Here is a 24,591-nt window from a genome sequence, read left to right on the forward strand (position 1 = left end):
GCGCATTTCGTCTCAGTAGCACGTGGCGGGCGGCAAAACAAAATGGTTGATTTGACTGTACGCAGAGTGAAAATTCCCACCTGCTGCTGAATATGGCGGCTGGCTGGCTGGCGGCTGCGGCTGCTATGTGGAGCGCCGCGTGGCGATGTTGTGCTGGGGCTGCTGATGAGTTTGATGAGTTCGTTTGGCACAGACAGGGGCGGGGCCCCGGCAGCAACTCAAAGGGCTGAGAGCGTCACACACACACACACACACCCACACGCTGCTATATTTAGGCAGACAGTGTCATGAAAGACACTGACACACACACACACATTCTCACAGGAGCTTACAAGCAGGCACGCAGACTGTCTGGGCTGATTAAGGATGACAGGTTCTCCTCTTCCCTTCTTCCCTTCCTCCTTCACCTCCCTCCCTCCGTCTCTGTGTCTCTCTCTTTCTCCCAAGCTCATCCCTCTGTCCTGACGTAGCACTCACTTCTTGACGCACACAAACACTGGAGCCCTGGCAAACACATGGGCACACAAACGGGCACTGGCACAGGCCCCATGTGCCCTCTCTCTCTCTCACACACACACTCTCTCAATCTCTCTCTTTATTCCCTCCTCACTTTCTATTTTTTTTTCATCTTTTTCACACTCTGTCTATCTCTCTCTCTATTCTCTCCCTCACTCTTTAGCAGCCAGCTTTAGTCACATCACACCCTGGTGGAGCGCAGACAGCCGTAGGCACAAGAGGAGGGCAGAGGAGGAGAGGAGAAGAGAAGAGATGAGAAAAGAGGAGAGGAGAAGAGAAGAGATGAGAAAAGAGGAGAGGAGAAGAGAAGAAAGGAGTGGAGGGGAGAGGAGAAGAGAAGAGAGGAGGGGAGAGGAGAAGAGAAGAGAGGAGAGAAGAGGAGAAGAGAAGAGAGGAGAGGGGAAGAGAAGAAAGGAGTGGAGGGGAGAGGAGGAGAGGAGAAGAGAAGAGATGAGAAAAGAGGAGAGGAGAAGAGAAGAAAGGAGTGGAGGGGAGAGGAGAAGGGAAGAGAGGAGGGGAGAGGAGAAGAGAAGAGAGGAGAGAAAAGGAGAAGAGAAGAGAGGAGAGGGGAAGAGAAGAAAGGAGTGGAGGGGAGAGGGGAAGAGAAGAAAGGAGTGGAGGGGAGAGGAGAAGGGAAGAGAGGAGAGAAAAGGAGAAGGGAAGAGAGGAGAGAAAATGAGAAGGGAAGAGAGGAGAGGGGAAGAGAAGAAAGGAGAGATGGGGTGAGGAGAAGGAAAGAGAAGAGAGAAGAGGAGAGGGGAGGAGGGGAGAGAAGAGGAGAGGGGAGGAGGGGAGAGAAGAGGAGAAGGGATGGGAGAGCAGAGAGGAGCAGCTACATGTAACTGCTGAGTGCACAAATGAGAGATGAGAGATGACCGGGCCCTGACAGACCAGCTGCAGGTGATTCCAGATGTCCAAACAGCCACATCAAACCACACTGCCTCCCTTCCTTCAGTTCAGGTTTACCCAAGGTTTGGCAAGTTCATTTTTTCTGTTCTCACTAGATGAAAACATACCTACCCTGTATGTAAAGTCTATGTTCAAATGACAAGATTGGATGAGGTGTAAATGTACGGGTTGAATGAAGGAAAAGTGGGAGAGTGGGGGGGATGGGTGGTGGGAGGGGCTCTTCAGAGTGCTGCAGAAAGTTCCATTCACATGAATGGGCCTTCTTAATGTTCGGGCCTATGTTAAATCTATATAAATCACCGGCAAAGTATATAATCACCGCTGTCAATGGCAACGGGTTGATTAACGTCTTTCATATCCCTCCGCAAGAATTCCGTTCGCTTATTGCAATGGAATTTCATTGAAAGGGAAAGTAAGCTAGTAAGACGTTGCCACGCAACACCTGAAACTGTCAAGTTCTATCTGTGTGGCGAACTATTTATTTTGTCAGCGGAAGACACGAAACGGTAGCAAAATCATTTTTAAAGATTCATTGTGTTAGGTTTCTTTTCTCGTTTTGGCAAGTAGCCGTGTAATAAGCGGGATAATGTATTGTCCGCCGGTAATTATCAGAAAATAAGTCCCGACAGGGAGAACAGAACCCTGACGCGCAGCGGAGCAATACATTATCCCTTACATAATCAGGTTGTACTTTGTCTGTGTTAATTGAAAACCAATAAAAATAATTTTGAAAGAATCTTTGTTGTCACTCATATGAGAACCAACTGAAGCACCCTTAAAAGTGTCCAGATACAGCAGCAACACCCTTTTTAGTTTGCATGCGTAGGCAACATACAGCAACAGGCCGAGCTAAAATAAGCCTCTCACAAAACTGGGGCCGCAGCTTGATGGAAGCACTGTAACAAGGGTCATTATAGGGACCAGAGTATCAGCCAGATGGCGGCCAAGAGCATCGCCATATTTAGACCATTTGGTCAGACTCCAGCAAAGCACAAACTGGCCATCTATGGCAACATCTTCTCAATTAAAGGTCCACTTTGGTCCATTTGGACCGGTCTCCATGCATCTCATCCTGGTCAACAGAGACATCAGATGAGCAGTTAAAAGAGCAGACTCACTACACAGGGAGAGACTTCACATCTAATGGCTGAAACAGATGTCTTCATACTGTTGTTCTTTTTACCTGTATGTGGCAGTTGAAAAGTTTAACTGGCCTGCAAATGGCCTTTACTGTAATGATGTCAGTTGCTGTTTTGACTTTGTGCTGCGTCATTATTGCAATCACTGCAGCAAATGAAACATGCATTTATGCATTCATGTGGTTATCTCCATACTTGGTAGGAGGCCAATCCTTCATTATGTGATGCAAAGTAATAAGCAGGCAGGGATGCCCGATTTGATAGGCTGTTTTGTCGCTGCAGAAAGAGCAATGGATTGTTTTCTTCCTCAGATGGATTTCAAAATATGAAGCCTGCTGGTTTAAGACAGAAGACACATAATTCGGTTCAACTAGCAAACGACTGCCAACCAAATTGCATCTTTAACCTGTGCTGCCTCTTGATCTCCACAGAAATACGGGAGTCATAGCTTCTACCACCAAGCAGAGCATCCTTTAAGCACCATGATGAAATAGTTGTATAATACAACCAGGTTGGTGCACATATACAGTATATATATATATATATATATATATATATATATATATATATATATATATATATATATAGAGAGAGAGAGAGAGATAGAGAGAGAGAGGGGGGGGGGGGCTAATGCATGCTGTAGTTTGCATATACCACAAATGCAGGAGATCTCTCTATATACTGTATGGTGCTCAATGACAGGATTACAGGAATTGAAAACACAAAAACACTGCAATGTGCAAAACCTGCCATTCTCCCCTTTTTCTCAAATCTCCCATTTTTTCCCTATTCCTCTTGCTACTGGCTGACCTCAGCGCAAATGAGCATGCTAGTGATCTAAAGCCCTTCTCTTTCCTCAGGGCTACAAGCAGACGTCTCTCTCTCTCTTCCTCCATCTTTCTCTTTCTTTCTTCGCCATGGTCATGGTATTGAGGAAGGGGGGGGTGAGGGGGGTTGCCCCCCCCCCCCCCCCCCGCCCGCCCTTTTAGCTCTAAAACTCCCGCATCTGCAGTTCCTCATCACTCAGCTCAAGTTGCCGGATGACAGACCTAGTTTTCTCCTTGAATGCATTTTAAAATAGCTACGGACTCACTATCAAAGCCCCTGCCCTGTGTTCGCAGGGTTTTTTTTGGCTGATTCACAGCAAAGGAAAGGGAAAAAGCCTTTGATGTCTGGGCTTGGGAGAGACAGAAAAGTAGCGAGCAACAGTTAAGGCTTGATTACTTTCAAACACTGCGCCTCCACACAACAGCCATATTTATCTGACAGATAATGGCAGGCAGCACTGCTGAAGTCATAGCAGTTCACCTCAGTTCAGTACAGCACCATGGGGGGGGGGGGGCAGGAGTGAACGCTGGCACACAACTGAACCCTACCAGCACCATCAGCACAGCTGCATCATCTCCTCTAATGTCTTGCAGTAAAGTAGTGTTTGTGTGTGTGTGTGTGTGTGTGTGTGTGTGTGTGTGTGTGTGTGTGTGTGTGTGTGTGAGTGTGTGTGTGTGTGTGTGTGTGTGTGTACATGTGTGTGTGTGTGTGTGTGTGTGTGTGTGTGTGTGTGTGTGTGTGTGTGTGTGTGCATGTGTGTGTGTGTGTGTGTTCTGTCTGCTTTAAGTGGTTCCGGCATTAGATGCAGGCTGGCATTAGTCTGAGACGCTCTGGGCTTTGGCTCGGGTAAGGACGCATCTAAATGAGAGGGGATGGGGGGGGGGCATGGGGGGTTAGGGAATAGTTACACAACAACAGACTGGCACAGTAATCCATATAGAAAGTAGGGTGTGTGTGTGTGTGTGTGTGTGTGTGTGTGTGTGTGTGTGAGTATGTGTGCTTGCATGGTGGGTGGATGGAGGTATGATGGCCTCTTACACAAGACCCTGCCACTGTCCACACCCCTACTGTCCATATCAGTAGCCCAGGGATCTGTGCCAATGCCAACTCCACTTGTGCTGGGGGCATCTGTGGGCACTCAGACCGTCTCGTCTGCTGCCAAAGCTACTGAACACAACATGAGGTTCACCCGCACTCACAGATATCACATTAAGCGCACAAAACACACCCCAGTCTTAAGTCAAACGTAAACCTCTCAGTCCAGACACACTACCAAACGTGCATTGGATGTCAGTGAAATCACACACGTCATCACACTTGTCAGAAAGTAGTGTCGGAAAGCAACAAAACTGCAAAAGCACTTTTATGCTCATATCATATTATTTTAACTCATCGATGTTGGAGATACCTGGTCCACAAAAGTAGCTATTTACTTTTCGAATTTCGGCAACAACAGAAGTTTTGAATCCAGTTTGACGGGGCCTGTGAGAAAATGACTCATCTGAGACGGGCAAGGCAAGTGCAGGAGTGTAGTGTGTGTAGTCTGCCCTCCGACTCCCACTCTTCCTCCCTCTCCTCCTCCTCACTCTGTGGCAGCCTCATCAAACAATGTACGCCTTGCAGCTGTAGGAGCTAGTATCTCTTCACCATCAAACTGCAGAATATGATAACACAGCTTTAGCCTGACTCTATATAGTCTCAACACTGTACAGTACCAACACTGAGCAGCAAAACAACGCTGTGGGCACTGCAGACACTGGGACAGGCACAGTTTCAAATGCACCAAACATTAGACCAAGTATTACTGTCATTGCTGGACAAATACCTCTATACAAATCCTGAATCTAAACACTGTTGCTGTGTAGTGTCAAGTGTAATATTGATTAACTAATAAACATAAAATCTAAATCTAAAATAAATGTATACACATTGTATACAGCCCTAATCCAGTCTTCCTCATGTGCAGAGGGAGGAAGAGGAGGAGGAGGAGGAGAAGGAGGAAGCTGGAGGGACTAATGCATGCTGTAGTTTGCATACAGCACAAATGCAGGAGATCTCAGAGACAGGCCTGACACAGGGCAGGCTGAGACCATTTCACATTCCACAAGCCTTGCTAATGAGGACACGTCTCAATGCATATGTAAATCACACACGCACGCACACGCACACATACATATGCACACACACACACACACGCATATGCACATGCACACACACGCACTCACACACACACTCAAACACATATACATACACACACGCGCAAACCATGCTCCACTCTGAATCAGAGCCAAACTCTGGATGAGTCCTAGGGCAGGTCTAGATACACCTACATTTACAGATAAACACAGTCTTGGCACACGTGGTAAAGAAATCCAAATGCATCCAGGTAATCATGGTGTCCTACATAGCTTAAAATAATTGGCGAGGACACACACACACACACACACACACACACACACACACACACAACACACACACACACACACACACACACACACACACACACACACACACACAAACAGAAAAAAACAGGAAGAAAGGAAGACATTCATCCTGCCAGCCAGAACTGAAAAGACCTGCCAGTTTGAAAGCTGAGAAACCTGCCGCTTCACGAGTTGCACCACACCTCGCTCACTTGGCTGGGGAGAGAAGTCGTGATAAAAAGGTTTCTCTCTGGCATACTGTAACCGAAAAGTCCTCATAATTTTAAAGCATATCCTGCACCAGGGATCCATCATTTACTGTGAGCCCCAGCTGCTGTCTCACCAGCAAAACGTTCCCATAGAACGTTCAAGCAATGAGGCAACTCACCAAAATCTCCTCGGCCTCCCGATACGGAATGGTGAGCAAGGCATGCTGCCTGTGTTTGGTATTTTAAAACTCGTCTGATGGTCAAGAGCCTCCCGTCAATCAGCTGATCAGAGTGCTAGCAGGCCGCAACAGAGAGGCCTAGTATTCGGCTTATCGTCTGAGCCTCGGCCTAAGTCTCTGGTTCCGTTTATCATTGTGAGACTGTCATATTCCCCACTGTGACACAATATTAAATAGAGTCAAAATCAGAGGTGATCGCCTTGTTTTACTCCTCTCCAACACAGTTAACAGTCCTCTTGCATTTCTACAGTAAATACAACTGGTGTGAAATCAGCGAAATCGATTCCAGACACTTGACTGGCGTCTAGAGGCATAAATTTCCTCCCCTGACAAATCTTTTGTGCCTCGTAAGGCTGTGATTTGGCAGGACGGTCGGCGTGGCAGTGGCTCAAAGCAATATTGAGGAGAGGCCCTATAAAAACCAGCGCTCAGTGGCCGTTAATCACAGAGCACCGTCCGTCCCCAACGGCACCAAAAGGCCAGCGGCAGAGAGGATGAGGTTGGCACTCAGCTGGTGCTGGTGGCTAAATCATGCAGGAAAGCCAAAGCCAAGTCAATCCTGCCACGCTCCACTGTACGCCCTCCGGTCCTCTCCTCTCCTCGGTTCTGCTTCTCCTGTCCTCATTTATTTCTGTTCCCAGTTGGGCAGCTGGGGAGGCAGTGGGTTCTGCACGGTTCCTTGTCGTCTTGCTGTGATTCCAGTAGCCGTGGAGAACGATACAGGACAGGCCCCTGCAGCAGGAAACCCAGTTTCGAGTCCTGTCGTTCCTGGAAGGAAATCAATCTTGCTGCTCTCTCTCTCTCTCTCGTCTGTCAGTCTGAGCTACACCAGTAGACCTTCGGGGTGTCTGATTCTTCGTCCTCATCACGGTGCCCCCCGGCTCGTGAGTGCACGGAGTTGCAGCAAGTAGCCCTAGCTGCTCTGGCCAGACGGATAGCTCTAGCCTCCAGCCTGCTCCAGCTCTCCCCTGCCCTGCCAGCACTGCGGAGAGCCCTCCGCCTGCGCCTGTTACTGTGGCAACGGGACAGCAGTCGGGGGAGCTGGCTCAGGCTGCGGCACAGCTCATGTTCCGGACACTTCTCTCTCCCTCATTCACTCACAGCGTGCCAAGTGTGATAGTGACCACAGAGATGCTCGCAGTAAACAGCAAAGACCACATGCCTCTAACGACTAATGCATTCCTACAGTATACACCACCGATCACAGTTTAACACTAACCACTAACCTGTTCAGAGTTAAAGGACATCGATTTGTATAGATGTTTGTATGCAAGGGAAAGGATTATGTAGATATGATGAAATCATGAACATCATAAAACTGACATCTCACTGTACTACAGTGATTCATTTGAATATTTTCTGAATGATGCAATGTGGACATTGATTGATTGATTAAACAACATTGATATGTTGTATTATCAACAGAGGCGGACAGAGTACACAGCTTCATTGCTTGAGTAAAAGTACAGATACCCTTTGCTAAATTTTACTCAAGTACAAGTAAAAGTTCAACAGTCAGATGTCTACTTAAGTAAAAGTACTGAAATACTTGTTTTAAAAGTACTTGAGTATCAAGAGTAAAAGAGTACATTTTCTAAATATTGCATTACTACTGCTACAGTGCTTACATTTATGTACAGAAACGTCCTACATGGAGTTATGAAAAATGTTAATGTTAATACCTTGGAGAATGTAAAAGGAATTGAAAGTAAAATCAAGTAATTTTCATATTTTTACCATGTTGCCAGGGATGGGCAGTATTTCTAATACATGTATATAAAATACGTATTTCAAATACAAAATACTATTTTGTAATTGAAACACTTGAAGCGAAAACTATCATTAACTTGTTCCGAAAATTGAAATAGTCTGGCGAGGTGGGGCCACGGTTTGGCACATTCCCGGGATGGACCTGTTGCGTCTTCATCCATTGTTTTGTCCATGGTTTCATCTCTTATCTAAATCTGACCATGGAGTTGACTTTGGCGGAACGCTGAAGGTGATTGCTGATAGACTGTCCCAATCAGTGGCGCCTGCACAATCCAATCACGTTTGAGAGGGAAACAACAAATTGAGGGTTTCCGAGATTTTTCTTTTTTCCTTTTTTTTTAGAAGAAGTAACGGGTACTCACGGTTAGGGATAGAAATGTAGTGGAGTAAAGAGTACAATATTTGCCTCTCAAATGTACTTAGTGTAAAGTCATGAGTACTCCCCAAAAATGATACTCGAGTAAAGTACAGATCCCTCAAAATTGTACTCAAGTACTGTACTCAAGTAAATGTACTCCGTTACTGTCCAGCTCTGAATATCAATAGTTTGATTGATTGATTCACTGATTGTCTGACTGAATATGGATTTCCATGTCAATCTTGTAGAATTTATGTAATAGGCGACAGATCTTACCATAAACTTCGGGCCTTGGAGAAGGTCTTGTCCACCCTGAAAACACACACAAAAAAAACAAGAGATCAATTTTTCAATCTTCTCAGCAAAATGTACTGCCATTTACAGTGAACAAGCCACCACAAAGGTTATACGTCCTTTGTCCTTTCCGAAAATAGTATATTGAACAAAGCAGCATTTTATTTGTTTCAGATATTTATTGGGTAGTTTCTATTTGTTCAAATGTACTGTAGCTACAGTACGTAGAAAAGTCCACAGTGCTCTACAGAACGAACTAGGAACAAACACAAACACTGTGTGCCATTAAGATGATGAAAACCAGCACAACACAATTCAGTGTCTGCCGTTCCCCCAGTTCCAATAACACAAACACACACACACACACACAGATGGAAAAAGGACAGCAGACAAATGTTCCTGGGGCCCATTGCTTGCAGTAAATAAATGTCTGTCTGTCTGAAGGGCTCTCGTACTCTCTTTTGTGTCTTTTGTGCAGTGTGTGTGTGTGTGTGTGTGTGTGTGTGTGTGTGTGTGTGTGTGTGTGTGTGTGTGTGTGTGTGTATGTGTGTGTGAGAGAGTGCATACTCTGTCTTTTGTGCCAAGAAGGCTGCAAATGACCTTCGATGTGAAGTTGATTTGTTTACAAAGCATGTAGACAGTGCTGACTGTGGCCTCAGTCCATTCGCCCTCTACGCACAGGCGACGTCCTCAATAATCGCTAACCCCCCCCCCCCCACACCCACACACACACTCACCATCCATCCCTCTATCCCTCCATTTCTCTTTCCTTTCACCTTTCCCCTCCACCGTCCCCCTCTCCCCCTCTCTCTGGCTCAGCCTACAGTACAGCGCAGCAACCCTGACCCTTCGGCCCTCTCTCTCCCTAGCCTCACCTAATCCCCCGAAAAGAAAGCCGGACGTTTGGAGCAACAGGTTTCCATGGCAGCAAAACCGAAGCCTACAAAGGAGGATCTCAAAGCCATTTCCTGTGCCTCCAGGAGGCTGCTGGGGGAAAAAAGCCCCCACATCCTGCATGCCACTCTGGCCACCAAGCAAATCCCCCTTGAAGATTTGTTCCCTCACAGCATGCCCCAGCCAGTAATACCGAGACCATTTACAGACAGACTGAGAGAGAGATGAAACCATTAAAGCCTAGATGGATGGATGGATAGATGGATGGATGGACGGACAGATAGATGGATGGATGGATGGATGGACGGACGGATGGATGGATGGATGGATGGACGGATGGATGGATGGATGGACGGACGGATAGATGGATGGATGGTTGGAAGAATAGATTAGAATAGAATAGGTTTGGGGGGGCTGGTTGCTGACTATAGCAGGATGATCCGGATGAAATATTAAGAGGATGTCTGTAGCTGTTGGCTATAGTGGGATGATAGGAATAGGGTAGTAAGAGATTATCTATAGCAGCCTCTGGCTATAGTAGGATCTGAACTTCACTCACTCGCATCATGTTCCTGTAACTACCCCATGAAGAGGCAGCTGTCATACCCCCCCCAGTCCCTTTAGTGGAAGAGCAGAGAGCGAGGCTGATTCTTTCCCTGATATGAGCGCACACTAGACTTCACTCAGCAGCTTGCACACACACACACACACACACACACACACACACACGCAGTGGTAACAGCAGACTACAGGCAATGCAATCATAAAGAGGAGCCTTGCGAGAGAGGAGGCACACTGAGGTGGATGGTTACGCTCGGCAGAGAAACAGCCAGAGGTCAAAACACCGGAGCCCCAAAGATCACCATTTCATTATTTCAGAGTTAATGAACAGGGTTGTCTCCACTACCTCAGGCACCCTTCACTGCACATACACATACAGAGAGAGGCAATGATTTTGAATCACCACTAGGTGGCAGTGCTAATTTAGTTCCATCTGTAAGGAAAAACATGCCATGAAATTGAATCCACCTACGTATAGATGGCTGTATTAATTATGATACATAAAGGTTAATCCCCATTAACTCATTCTCATCCCATAATTTTTCTCATTTAAAGCTATTACAGAGTGTCAGTGTGAAGTCTGTTTCCCATACTGTACACACACACACAGAGAGACAGATTAATACGATGACACACACAGACACACAAAGAGGAAAGCACAATGACTCTCTTATCTGTGTATATGTGTATCTATGTGGCAAGTAAATACGGCTAAAAATACTGATTCATAAATGTACATATAATTCCAAAGCAGTGCTGTGGAATTCCTGAGCAAATTCCTGCCACAGCTGAGGTAGTTCCTGCCACTGCCACTGCATAAGCCCTCTAGCCAGCTGTTGGCCATGAATTCAACCATGTCAGCGTTAGTGCTTCTCTCTTGTGTGTCTCATGTACTGTATATGACAAGGAGGAATGTCTGTCTGTGTCCACTCAGAAAGGGCTGACTGGAAGTCCGCTGCGTTTGAGGGCGTACTACGGACACCTGTGGGTCCCCCTGGCTCATCTTTCCAGGAATACATCTTTCCACGATTAGTCGGAGCACTTTTCTGGATCCAGACTACCTCCCCCCTGGCTCCTCTGCCTGTTCCACTTCTCAAAATAGAGGAGTGTGAGGCGCCTATTCGAACAGTTGAACTTAAGCGGTGTCAGGCCATATTGGTGTGTGTGTGTGTGTGTGTGTGATAGAGAGAGAGCCAAATGGATATCCTGATTCACTCTTTTCTGGCAGGCACAGACTGCGCAGGGCCGATTTGTAATTAGCACCTGGAATGGCCTTCTAGCCAGAGTAGCTGGAGAGAGTGATTAAATCTGGTTGGATTTTCTCGCTCACAGCAGGTATCATCCACAGGTAACAAACTGACTGACTACCAGAAACTCTTGTAATAAAAAAATCATTTTCTAATTAAAAACCCTCTACACATTCTACCTGCAGTGTATAAATACTCTTGGGAGTCTGATTATGAAACCTCACCTGAAGCTAAACCGCATAATGTCTCTTAGCTCAGATAAGAGAAGAGAATTCAAAACCACACACCAACCCCCCCCCCCCCCCAATGCACAGTATACTAACTTCCCCTTTATTAGAAATGAGACGTCTCCTGGTAGGATAGCAATAATCACAATGTACTGCACAGCAGTTTGCCAAGAGTGGGTCATAATATGAGTGTGTGTCTCTGTGTGTGTGTGTGTGTGTGTGTGTGTGTGTGTGTGTGTGTGTGTGTGTGTGTGTGTGTGTGTGTGTGTGTGTGTGTGTGTGTGTGTGTGTGTGTGTGAAAGAAAGGGAGAAAAAGAGAATGTGTGTGTGAGTGAGTTTGTTTGTGAAAGAGCTGATACTTCATGCCACTGCACAGACATGGACATGCACAGAATTGGTAATGGCCTGTCTTGTGCTGTAGCGCTGTTGCCTGAGCCACAATACAGATATGAGGTGATGAGAGAGCTAGTCAATAGTACTCCAACCAGTCTCTACAGCTGACCTCCACACTTTCACACCCAACTTCATAGACACTATCCAATTTTGCAACCTCTAAAATGCACCTCCACTAACAGGAAAGTGAATGTACTGTATGTATGTGTGTGTATATCTCCCACTCCTCAGAAACACTGTCATGGCTCCTCGGGCTTGAGGTTCACTGACAGTCAGCAGACAGCCTATTATCTCAGCTGATAAGTGAGGGCGCGCACGCACACACACACAGACACACACACACACAGACACACACACACACACACACACACACACACACACACACACACACACACACACACACATTTCCAGTAAACAAACCTGTGAATGTAGACGCTCTTGAGGTGAGAAGTGGGGAATAAACAGCTCATAATGAAACCTTTGCCCTTCGCCACTCACGACAGGAAAATTCAGCTAATCGGCTGACACCATCTTCTGGCTTATGAATAATAATAATATGCCTCAGACATTAGAGCTCTCCAGCATCAGACAACCATAAACAACAATCATTACATTACATTTGGCTGACGCTTTTTAGCCAAAGCGACTAACAACATGGTAAACAGTTTAAGTTTTAGGGCAATTCTCAACAATTTTAGGACAATTTAAAACATTAGAGTACAGTAAGAATAAGTGCATCAGTGAGTGCTGTTTTTTTAACAGTTACGTGTCAGTTTAAGACGGCTGGTGAGTGCTAGTATCAGCAAGACTTGTTGTAAGTGGTGGTATGAGAGGAGATGTTCTCTAAAGAGCTGGGTCTTCAGGAGTTTTTTGAAAATGGAGAGGGATGTCCCTGCTCTTGTAGGAACTGGCAGTGTGTTCCACCAATTAGGAACAACATATGAGAAAAGTTTGGATTGGCCTGAGCGTACCGGTGGTAGAGCTAGACGTCGTTCGTCTGAGGAGCGCAGCGGTCTGGAGGTAGCGTATGTCTGTATGAGGGCATTCAAGTAGGCGGGAGCAGAACTGGAGACTGCTTTGTAGGCAAGCGTTAGAGCCTTGAATTTAATGCGGGCAGCCATAGGTAGCCAGTGTAGCTGGATGAGCAGCGGGGTAACATGTGCCCTTTTGGGTTGGTTGTAGACCAGGCGCGCCGCCGCGTTCTGGATCATCTGAAGTGGTTTCACTGCGCAGGCTGGGAGACCTGTCAGGAAGGCGTTGCAGTAGTCGAACCAGAAGTTGGGTAGCATCTTGAGTCAAGTAAGTCCTGATTTTCCGTATGTTGTAGAGTGCGAAACGGCAACATGATCTGAGAAGTTTAGTTGGTTGTCGAGAACAACTCCTAGATTTCTTGCAGTCCTGGTAGGTGAAACAGACAGGGAGTCAAATTTGATGTTGATGTCGTGGTGTATGGTAGGTTTAGCTGGGAGGACCAGCAGTTCAGTCTTTGAGAGGTTCAGCTGGAGGTGGTGTGCCTTCATCCATGTAGCTATGTCTGAGAGGCAATCCGAGATCCGTGCTGAGACCAAGGGGTCATCAGGTGGAAAGGACAGATAGAGTTGTGTGTCGTCTGCATAGCAGTGGTATGAGAAGCCATGCGAACGGATAATCTGTCCCAAGGAGGTGGTGTAGATAGCAAAGAGAAGGGGGCCCAGCACTGAGCCCTGGGGGACCCCTGTGGTGAGATGGTGAGGTGCAGATAGCTGACCAAGCCATGATACGTTAAACGAGCGTTCTGTGAGGAAGGATTCAAACCAGGAGAGAGCAGAACCGGAGATTCCCATGTTAGCGAGTATAGAGAGAAGGATGCGGTGATTTACCGTGTCAAAGACAGCCGATAAGTCAAGCAGAATGACTACTGATGACCGAGCGGTCGCCCTGGCTTCTTTTAAGGCTTCTGTTACAGACAGCAGAGCCGTTTCGGTAGAGTGGCCGCTTTTGAACCCAGACTGATTTGGATCCAGAAGGTCAATCATGATGCTCGTGGTGAGACCACATGGAGCACCACTGATGCTTATGCAATGGCCACAACTTATTGTATTTCTTTCATATCGAGAGCCTCTTCAAACTGCATACATATTGGAACAAGCCTCCACCAATGACAATGACAGAAGCAAGATATGGAGATTACCGCAACATGCCTTAAGGAGGACAGAAACATAATTACTGTGACAATTAACAGGACAATCAGTACAATCTAATCCTCTCCTGGAGATGGCGTTAATATCTTTCAAGAGACATAAAACATAACTAATAAATAGCTAATTAATTTGGAGTGTCATTTGATTCTGAATTTTCATGTGACCATGTTAAACAGCAAGGCCTAGCCTATATTGTGCAATTGAGCAACCAGAGAGAGAACAAACTCTAAAAGGACAGGAGGCTTCCAGAGGATTCCTCATCATGTCTTGAATCTCATGTACTTCAGTGTACTTTTCTCATTAATGCAACAGAGACACGTTTGTATGGCGGCAGCTATTTGTGTAAAAGTCACAATCGCTAATTTATTTGTCTTCGGGCCATCCTTTCTGTTTATGCAAACGATTACAAATCATGGCAATAACTCGTTGTGGAGCTCGTGTCGTGTCATTTGATATTCAACACGTGCGAAATCCCCAAATACAGCACGCTGCCTCTTTTTCACGTTTTCACACTGGATCAGTGTGTTATTACAAATCACACCCTTCAGTGAGTCATATGATTGGCATGGTGATCCTGGAGAGTCAACAATAGCGATACGATTCTCTAGTGTTTATGAAGAGATCAGCACATTCAAATCCAGTCAGTGACTCACCCCGAGGGTCTTGTGTGAAGTGCAAGTGTGAACCCTTGAGGCACATTAGCATGTTGACATAAGGATGATGTAGTTGTTTTTTTTCTCTCTCTTTTCATTTCTTCTCTCGTGAGGTGGCAGGGCAAGAAAGGGCGAAATGACCTGGGAGGGATTCAGCATTTCTTTCATCTGGGTCAAGGAGGAAGAAGAAAATGTGGAGGAGGAGGAGGAGGAGGAGGTGGAGACGGAGGAGGGAAGAGGAGGACTGCACTAAGCATAGTGCAAAACATAATATCTCATGACCTACAATTCGGAGCGTCGTCTCTCCCAATCTCCAGTTGCACTGGAATCCCCCGTATCGTATGTAATGTGGACTGGGCGGGGTGGGTCTCTGCCGCCCCTCTCCGCCTTGTCCCGAGAACGAGACAGGGCTCCAACCTAAACACCTGCTGGAGCTGTCTGGCCCTCTCTCTCCCTCTCTCTCTCTCACTCTGTCTGGCCCTGTGCTTTCTCTCTCTCTCTCACTCTTTCTCTCTGTCTATCTGGCCCTCTGCTTTCCCTCTCTCACTCTCTCCCTCTCTCTCTCACTCTGTCTGGCCCTGTGCTTTCTCTCTCTCTCACTCTCTTTCTCTCTCTCTCTGTTTATCTGGCCCTGTACTTTCCCTCTCTCACTCTCTCTCTCTCACTCAAATTCAAATTGAAAACGCTTTATTGGCATGACAATTTGTGAGGAAAGTGTTGCCAAAGCATACAGTGTCTAGAACTCATCAAGACTAAATAACAGTCATAAAAGAAAATCTGTGAATACATATATATATATAGAGAGAGAAAAAACAAACACACACACACACACACACACACACACACACACACACACACACACACACACACATATACACACACACACACACACACACACACACATAAACTCTCACTCTGTCTGTCTGTGTCTTGTGCTGTCCACTGGTCTGTTTGCCCCTGTGACACATTTATGGCAGCTATGAGAAGAATTGTCCTAAAACGGCAACTGCCTGTCATTTCTGTCAAAGGGGAGACCGTGTCAGTGTGTCAAAGTGACGGACGGCATGGCACGACGGTGCTGTTCAATTTCCTGACGGTCAGTTGGACAGAGACTGACTGGCGGCGAGCTAGAGATATGAGGGGTCTGTGTGTGCTGAACAGCTTTACTCATTAAATCCTGGGCCAGGGTGATCATGCTGCATTGCACTCAATCAATTAATAATTCATCTGTCTATCTCTGTCTGTCACCTTCTCTACCTCAGGCTGCGCATGTGTGTGTGTGTGTGTGTGTCTGTCTGTATGTGTGTGTGTGTGCATGTGTATGTGTGAGTGTCTTGTATGTGATATGCATATTTGAGTGATCATATAGCTATTCATCTCCATGCATGTCGGCAGGTGTGTGTTTTGTATGTGTGTGTTTATGTGTCTACACGTATGTATATTTGCGTGTGAGCAGGCACACACGTGTGTGTGTGTGTGTGAGCTTCCTCTGCAGAAAGGGTGTGCATGTTTTCCTTCCTGGCTGTGAGAGACTTCATACACCCTCCCCACAGTCCCCACATTCATCAGCCGCGCTGCGCTCACTAGTCTGTGTATACATGGAGATTAACCAGAGGATTCTATGAGCTCTGAGCAAACTGACCAGAGAGAGAGAGAAACCTTTAGGCCACCCCCCCCCCCCAACCCTGCAAAGCTGGCCAGCTACTGTAGTTCTAACTGATCACTCTGCTGCCAAGCAAGTCCACCCAGTGCAGAGCAGCATATTAAAAGATGCTGTGAGGGTTAGAGATAGGATGTGGGATATGGGGGGAAGGGCTGACGATCTCTCACTGCCATAGCTACATAACAGCTCTCTCCGAGGGCCAGGGTGGAGTGGAGTGGGGTGGGGGTGGTGGAGGGCTTGGTCAGCATCTCATTCTACAGGGGTTCTGGTGCATTATTTAACAGAGACAGTGCTACAAATGCATACAATAAAAGATAGCTTCGCAGGAGCAACACCACAGCCTCGAAACTGATCTAACGCATTACAACTCGACGAGATGGACCTCCTCGGGCAACACAATGCACACATTGCTTTGTCTATCTCAACCCCCCCCCCCCCCCCCATGTGGAGTGTATGTGTGCACATGGACTATCGGATGGTTAAATGGTCATGAATGATTCATACATGCTATACCATAGGTGGGATCATAAGGTATTTTTCACAGAAGTACTTAATAGTCCAGTCAGTGGATTTTGTTAAGCACAATAATGGTTGAGAGCTGTTCCTGCATCTTGTGTGGGTGTGAGTCAAGTTGTGTAAGGTGCTTTTAATGCATTTGTTGATCATTTAGAAGGCCTGAGAATGAAAACAAATGCATGAAATGGACTGCATCAGAGAAACAAAGTACATAGAGTGCCTAGCGATGCTCAGTGAAACTGTTTTTTTAGTTCTTTGAGTCCAGAAGTCCAGAAACACCTTCATTTTTCTGTTTCATTGCACTCATGTCCTAACTCCTTTTCAAATCAGATGTTGTTTTAAAAGCACTCCCCCACACTTCGGCCCATTCCACTCATTCCAGCTCCTATCTCTGCCATCAGCGTACCTGCCGTTCTCCATCTCTCATCAGGCTCATCTCGAGGGAGGCACATGGCAGCACGCGCTCGCCTTGACACCGACCGAGTGAGTGATATACGCTGAAGATATTACGGCTTTTTTGCAAAGGCAACTCCTCCCTGCGCATGTGGGCAGCGGAACAAGGGAACGCTCTGTGTTGGTTAGCACGCCGCCAGGTACATAATGAATCCTTTGGAACAAGAGTGACCTACTTGTGTAGGAGTGGCGGGCGTAATTAAGTGCACTAATGGGAGCCGGGTGTTTGCCGGGCTGTCCACTCAGAGGGGGGACTTGATGGAGTGCTTTTGGGTTAGTTAAGTTCAGTTTGCGAGGAGACGAGGAGGAGGGAGCGAAGCCAAGACTGAACGAACATGTTGGATGAGGGAGGTGGGTGAGTTCGGTGGTGGTGGTGGTGCTGCTGATGGCGGGAAATAAAGCCTAAGTGCAGGGTGTGAACATGAACGTCACATCTTTTGTCTGTTTCTGTCCCTTACCCACAATCAGAGATGCTGGGTTTGGTTTCCATGACAACAGGCACGTGTTTGTGATTGAGGTTTGTGAGGTCTTAGCTGCACCTGCTTACACCTGTCCCCCACATCCCACTGCATAAATATGATGACGCACCAGTATTTCTGTGTGTGTGTGTGTGTGTGTGTGTGTGTGTGTGTGTGTGTGTGTGTGTGTTTATGAGGTTGTTTGCAGACTGCTGACACTACACGTCGTTTCACTTCCCAAGCGTTCTCCATTACAATCTCGCAATCTCGACTACAATCTCGACTACAGTCATGCAGGCTAAGCATTGCTGAAACTGACAACAGCACGGGATGTAGAGCTGAGGGTGGGGGGGGTGTGTGGGTGGGTGGGGGTGTAAAAGCCTGTGTGAAGCCCATGTCTAGCTGTGGCAGCAAGTTGCATAACCTACCCTTATGACAAAACCCACAAAGCCTCAAATCTCCCCAGATATACGCTCCATGTTTCAAATGTTTTTGGAACCAGGCCGACTTGTAGATCCGTGGTTCAACAGTCCTGCTCCAGGGGTGGGGTGGGGTGGGGGAGGAGAGGAGGATGAGAAGTTCACTGACATGTGCGCTAATAAAAAACCATGATCACATCAAAAACCATGTTACATCAGCGGTGACAATTTAAGTGAATGAAAATGAATGAGTCAGATCGCCTCGCTTCTCCTCGCCTCGCCTCGTCAGGAAATAGACGCAGAAGCGGTAAACAAATTTCCCAGAGAACATTGAGTCGCAACCCACAGCCAAGGGAGCCAGACACAAAGTGGCCCCCGCTGTTTCACCCTGCGTAACATAATGGGAATATTACCGAGAGCAAGCGTGATCAATTTTTCATGATGTTCTATTCAGAATTCCTGAGTATGCAGCAGATATGGCTCTGGGATGCATCCAGGGAAGCTCTCTGTGTGTCCCAGAGACTCTGAAACTACAAGACTATGCATCCAGGGAAGCTCTCTGTGTGTCCCAGAGACTCTGAAACTACAAGACTATGCATTCAGGGAAGCTCTGTGTGTGTGTGTCTGTGTGTCCTGAAGAATCCGAGACTGTAAGACTTTCGTGTTCTAAATAAAACATTTCCGCCATCTGTGTGGCATCTGAAGCAAAAGGAACTTAGAGTAGGGGGTCAGAATATCCACTGGGCCGGGAGATCTGTGAAGACTCTCGTATCTCACTAGGAACTCTATGAAGTGTGACGATTTTCTTTTTCTCAAGATTGACTTGAATCATCTTAGGAAACGTTGAAAGAGAATTTGCAATGAAAAGGAAAAAGACTGATGAAGAAAACTGATGAAGCACTGCTTTCCATCCCGTCACGAAACTTGCGTATGGAGGTGTGTGTGTGTGTGTGTGTGTGTGTGTGTGTGTGAGTGTGTGTGGGGGGGGGGGGGGGGGGGGTCTAGTAGACGGGGTTTCTTTCCTTGCAAATATTGAATCATAACACACTGGCATGTCCTCAGCGTTCACAGTGCTGCGCTATGTCTCAATGGAGCTCTTTGAGTGAATGAGACATTTTTTGAATGTGCGCATTGATGCTTCTCCACAGTGGGGTCACTGTACGGCCCAGTGGAGCCGATTCACATCGCAGCCAGCTCAGAGCCATGGGGTGACAGTCACATCCAGCCATTGTGTGTGTGCAGCAGCATTCTCAAGGGCCTCCAGGGGCCACACACACACACATGTCTAAATGCACACACATACACACACACACACACACACACACACACACACACACACAAACACACACACACACACAAACACACACACACACACACACACACACGCACACACACACGCACACACCTCAGTAGCCTCAGTGATTGACTGTGATTCATGTCTCACATATTATTTAAAAGCATTACAAAAAATATGGAAAATTGGACATTTTGAGTGAACCTTATTTTCTACACTTTAACCAAAGTGCAAAAACGTTGGGTACGAGGTACGAGGGTAGTGCAAAAACGTTGTCATGGCATTGTGCATGCCAAGGTCCTTACTATTCACTCTTTTGTTGAAAACCGATATATACCTACACTTTCGACGTGAAAGAAGACGGAGCGTTGTGTATAACAGGTTGTGATTGTGAAGCCACACACGCACGCACACATGCACGCACGCACGCACACACACACACACACACACACACACACACACAAACAATCCACACACATTTCAGAAACCTTGTGCCCGGTTACGCAATAAATGCCCGCATGCAGGAGTAAAGAGGACACACACACACATACAGGCCTAAGCACACACACACCCTAACCCCACCTGTCGTGTGACACAAAAGGCAGGAATGTGGCTGTTCACATGTGACGGACAGGCTTGTGTCGTCTGAGCCATGCTGGAAGTAAATTATGGCGTCTTGATTTCATCTTTAGGACAGCTCTGAAATATGGATGTGCATAGTGTGTGTGTGTGTTGGTGAGTGTGTGTATGTCTGTATGTCTATGTGTGTGTGTGTTTACATGTGTATGTGAGTGTGTGTTTTCAGTTGTAAAGGGCAGTGAGTGGAGGTTGCGTACATGGCCTGGGGGGTTGTGTTGGTTTAGCTGCTGTCTTGAGAGGTGCTCAAGTGCTTTCAGACCACTGAGAGAGTTCACTGTGCAATAAAGAAGAGCCTTTTGTAATGCAAACTAAACCATGACTGACAAGTCCAAGTATTCACTCCATGTCCATTTATAGTACCTGCTGAGAAGACCAAACATAGCAATAACTCGCTTTGACAAAAGCTAAATAACCACCCTTCTCAAACAATTGATATTGTATGCTGTGACATGTCTATGGGGTTTGTACTTACAGGCAGAGCATGGAACATCTACAAATGTCTATGTTTGCCAGAATTTAAGACAACATATAATTATACTAAAATAATACACACACACACAAACACACACACACACATGCCCATAGGAACATAGACATAGGAAAAGAACAAAGGTAGAAAAAACAAGGTAGGCTATGCTTGGGTTCCCACTGTGATAAAGACAATCCAGTGTCTGGCTCCTGAGATATCCCCCCCCCCCCCCCCTCTACACACACACACACACACACACACACACACACACACACACACAAACACACACACGCACTCTAACCCACTCACAGCCTGTTCAAAACCCACTACTTGCAATATGCAGCTGAAAGAATCTGCTGACTTCTAAGAACCTGCAACTGACTGCTCCAGTTTTTTTTTCCCACCCAAAGAGGAAAACAACAAGGAGCCTTTCCCATGCGCGGGCCATCGTTCCTCAACAGTTTCCGCCACCGCAAACCGCCACCATCGCCACCGAGCCCCACTCAGCTCCGCTGGGTTACACTCGACATGCCTGGCAGACCCCTCCACTCCACTCCGACACAAAGGACAGGCCAGGAGAGACAGGACACGGCCTTGAGTGCACTATACTTGAGTCAGGTGGATGATGGCGAGGTGATGCTTCCCGAAAAGGGACCAGAGAGAGGGGGGGGGGGGGGGGCAGCTCTTTGTTGATTTAATAAAACCCCATTAAGGTTTCATAGGGAAGGAGTAGACGTTGTGTACTGAAGGGGAATGAACACACAAAGCTAGCAAGGGAAACTGTGATAAATGAAACATGGCTTGTTCTCTCAGACAATGCCGCTCATGACAGCTACATGGAGACGTGAGCCAGATCATTTACGTAATAGTCTTATCTCAGTCCCCCAAGCAGCTGTTTGTCAGAAGTATGAATAATCTTGTATAAAGTTTGGCAACTCACATGTCTCTGAAACAACTCATAGAACAACAGATCATGTCTGTCAATAAACAACCACTGATTCAAGCCCTATAAAAAATGGATCAATATTCAAAAGTATACATGACAAAAAACAATGTTCAGAAGAAATATATACTTTTAACCCACTGTAAATTTACACCACTGTAACCATGTGTCACATGTCACTCACAGTTCATATAACCAAAGACAGGCTCAACTTGCACTCAAATGTCAGACGCCAGACACAAAGACAAAGTCAAGCGATTTGGGTGGCTGCTCCACTTTGAAATTCACAGCACATACATAGCAATTGGGGTTGTGTCAAAAACAATTTTCCTATCAACAAATACATCTCTTCTTTGTCAACAGCAGCAGTCAGTTCAAAGATGGCATTTAGATTTCTCTCCCCTCAGAGGACCCTATCACAGCGAGTCTAAATGTCAAAGGAACACATCCAACTCTGCAAGGCAAAAATACATAGACAGAGAGAGAGAGAGAGTGTGTGTGTGTGTGTGTGTGTGTGTATGTGTGTGTGTGTGTGTGTGTGAGAGAGAGAGAGAGAGTGAGAGATGGACAAAAGTCCTCCAAATGTTCCTCCCTGAGGTAAACCGTCTTATGAAAGCAAAGAGAAAGGGGAAAAGGGGAGATTCCATTCTCCACTATTTCATTACGCCAGTGAAATATTTAACAAAAGAATGGCTTTCTCTTCCAATGGTCAGTGCAGGGTTATTACAGACAAATATGATACAACACATGTGAGGACAAACAGCACTTGTCTCAGCCAGGGGGAATTCACAGAGGCCAGCCTCGCACCTGTTGACTCCAGCGGAAACATTGCCACAGGCAAACACACACACAAACACACACCCACACAGAGACAGATACACACACACACAAATACACACACACACACACACACACACACACACACACACACACACACACACACACACACACACACACACCCCTAGGGACCCTGTGGAAGGCATACACAGCTCTCAGGTCATGGGCAATCCGAGCCTCCTCTCACACCCTCTACAGCCATGTAACATAAACATGACCCACCCCCATCCATTACAGCAGTCCGGCCAAAGCCAGGTCTCTCTCCCCCGAGAGAGAGGGCGAGTAAATGAAATCTAGGCGTTGCCTGATTGATAGAGTAAATAGCCTGTGATGACATTAAGCATGTCTGAGTAGACTGTACACACACGCACACACACACACACAGGTCTCTCTCACTTCAAGCTGATGCCTACTAGTCAGCCACGGCGGCTAATCCCATCCAAACGTAATTATCTCCCCTCCACAAGGCTGCCTGCTTCACTGAGCATCTCTCTTTCTCTCTCTGTCTCTGAATAAAGTACTCTCTCGCTCAAAAAAGTTGCCATTCTCTGACAGCTTTCATAGCCCCACAGCTTCTAAAAAGCCCTGTGAGCTCTCTGGTTGGGAGCGTGGGATATTCTCACAGAGAGAGAGAGAGAGAGAGAGAGAGAGGAGCTTCGGCTGACTTCAGCAGCAGGTAGCGTGTAGCTGTGCTCGCACCCTTCTCCTTGTGGCCATTTCAAATGTCAGTGACATTCGCTGTCTGCTGTCACAGGTTGAGGCTGGTGAGGCCAATGCAATCTGACATGCTAAGACAGCCTTGACCGAACATAGGGACATGCCGAGATGGGACACAATACACACAGTTCACACACAAACACACACTCATTCAAACTCTCATCCTCTACCTCTCTCTCTCTCTCTCTCTCTCTCAACCTCTCAATCAATCTACTTCACTCTTCCTTTACCCTTCCTCCCTCCTTCCTTCCTCATTCTCTCACTCTCATAACCCTCTTCCTCTCTCATTCTCTCTCTTTCTCTGACCCCTCTTCCTCTCTCTTTCTCTCTTTTTTTGACCCCTCTTCCTCTCTCTTTCTCTGACCCCTTCCTCTCTCTTTCTCTCCCTGTCAATCTATCTACCTCTAGCTCCTTACCTCTTTTGCTCTCTCTCAATGTCTACCTCCCTCCCTCTCTTTCCCTCTCCCTCTCTCTCTCTCTGTCTCTCTCTCTGTCCCTCTCTTCCTACCTCTACCCCTCTTTCTCTCATTCTCTCTCCATGTGAGAGTGAGTGAGACATGAGCAGAAGTCAGAGAGATAAGTATTTGATGAATGACATGGCAGGCTTACCCTCCGTACGCTCCAAAAGTGAAGCTCCTTTTCCTCTGCGGCATGCCTGCTAATGGGGGCAGCGAGAGTCAACTCTGCTGAGACTCAGCGAGCGAGTGAGCGGCGAGCGAGCGGGAGAGAGAGCGAGAGAGAGCGAGGGAGCAGGCGACCCAGCGAGGGGACGAATGAAATGAGCGACTCACTGAGTGCAGCCTCTGGGACTGTGGCTCACTGGACAGGCAGGCAGAGGGTGTGTGTGTGTGTTTGTGTGTGTGAGTGAGTGTGTGTGGGAGACGCCGCAGAGGGTGTGTGTGAGTGTGTGTCCCTTCCCTTCCCTCCTCCCCCTATGGCTTTCCTCCCTCCCTCCCTCCCTCCCTCTCTTCCTCTGTCTCACGCCTCCTTGACAAATAAGGGGGTGGGAGTGTGTGTGTGTGTGTGTGTGTGTGGGGGGGGGGGGGGGGGGTGCGTGTCAAGGCAGCGAAGGAAAACTGACCACTTGTAGTCACCTGGGTAACAAGAAGGTGCCCTCTTCACTAGCTTCCTGTGATTCTGTAAACACCCCCCCCCCCCCTCCCCCACACACACACACACACACACACACACACCTCCTAAAAACCCTCACAGACAGACTGCATCTGAGTGTCCTTATGAGGAGAGAGGGTGAAATAGAATCATTAGTGGCCAATGAGAAACCCAATCTCACTCTGAAGGGGTGCAATAAGACGCGGCATGGGGCCTCTGAGCAGGGCTCAGGC

At 47.0% G+C, this 24,591-nt stretch overlaps 1 protein-coding gene across 10 annotated transcripts in view; it reads right to left on the bottom strand.

Moving 5' to 3' along the window:
* rap1gapa (RAP1 GTPase activating protein a) overlaps positions 1 to 24,591 on the bottom strand; it is a 113,762-nt gene that overhangs the window by 63,357 nt on the left and 25,814 nt on the right. For 9 of the 10 annotated variants that reach the window (XR_006032924.1, XM_042098555.1, XM_042098563.1 and 6 more), the window contains exons 1-2: positions 23,858 to 24,094; positions 8,668 to 8,703 (exon numbers count right to left, since the gene is read on the bottom strand). Coding sequence is in view for 8 of the 10 variants with exons in the window: in XM_042098555.1 (XP_041954489.1) it covers positions 8,668 to 8,703; positions 23,858 to 23,901 (80 nt within the window). In the remaining 2 variants the exon portion in view is untranslated. Of the gene's footprint in view, positions 1 to 8,667; positions 8,704 to 23,857; positions 24,095 to 24,591 lie in introns of those variants that run through there. The other variant, XM_042098565.1, reaches the window with a different exon arrangement.

Source organism: Alosa sapidissima, chromosome 7 (genome assembly GCF_018492685.1).
Source record: "Alosa sapidissima isolate fAloSap1 chromosome 7, fAloSap1.pri, whole genome shotgun sequence".
NCBI lineage: Eukaryota > Metazoa > Chordata > Actinopteri > Clupeiformes > Clupeidae > Alosa > Alosa sapidissima.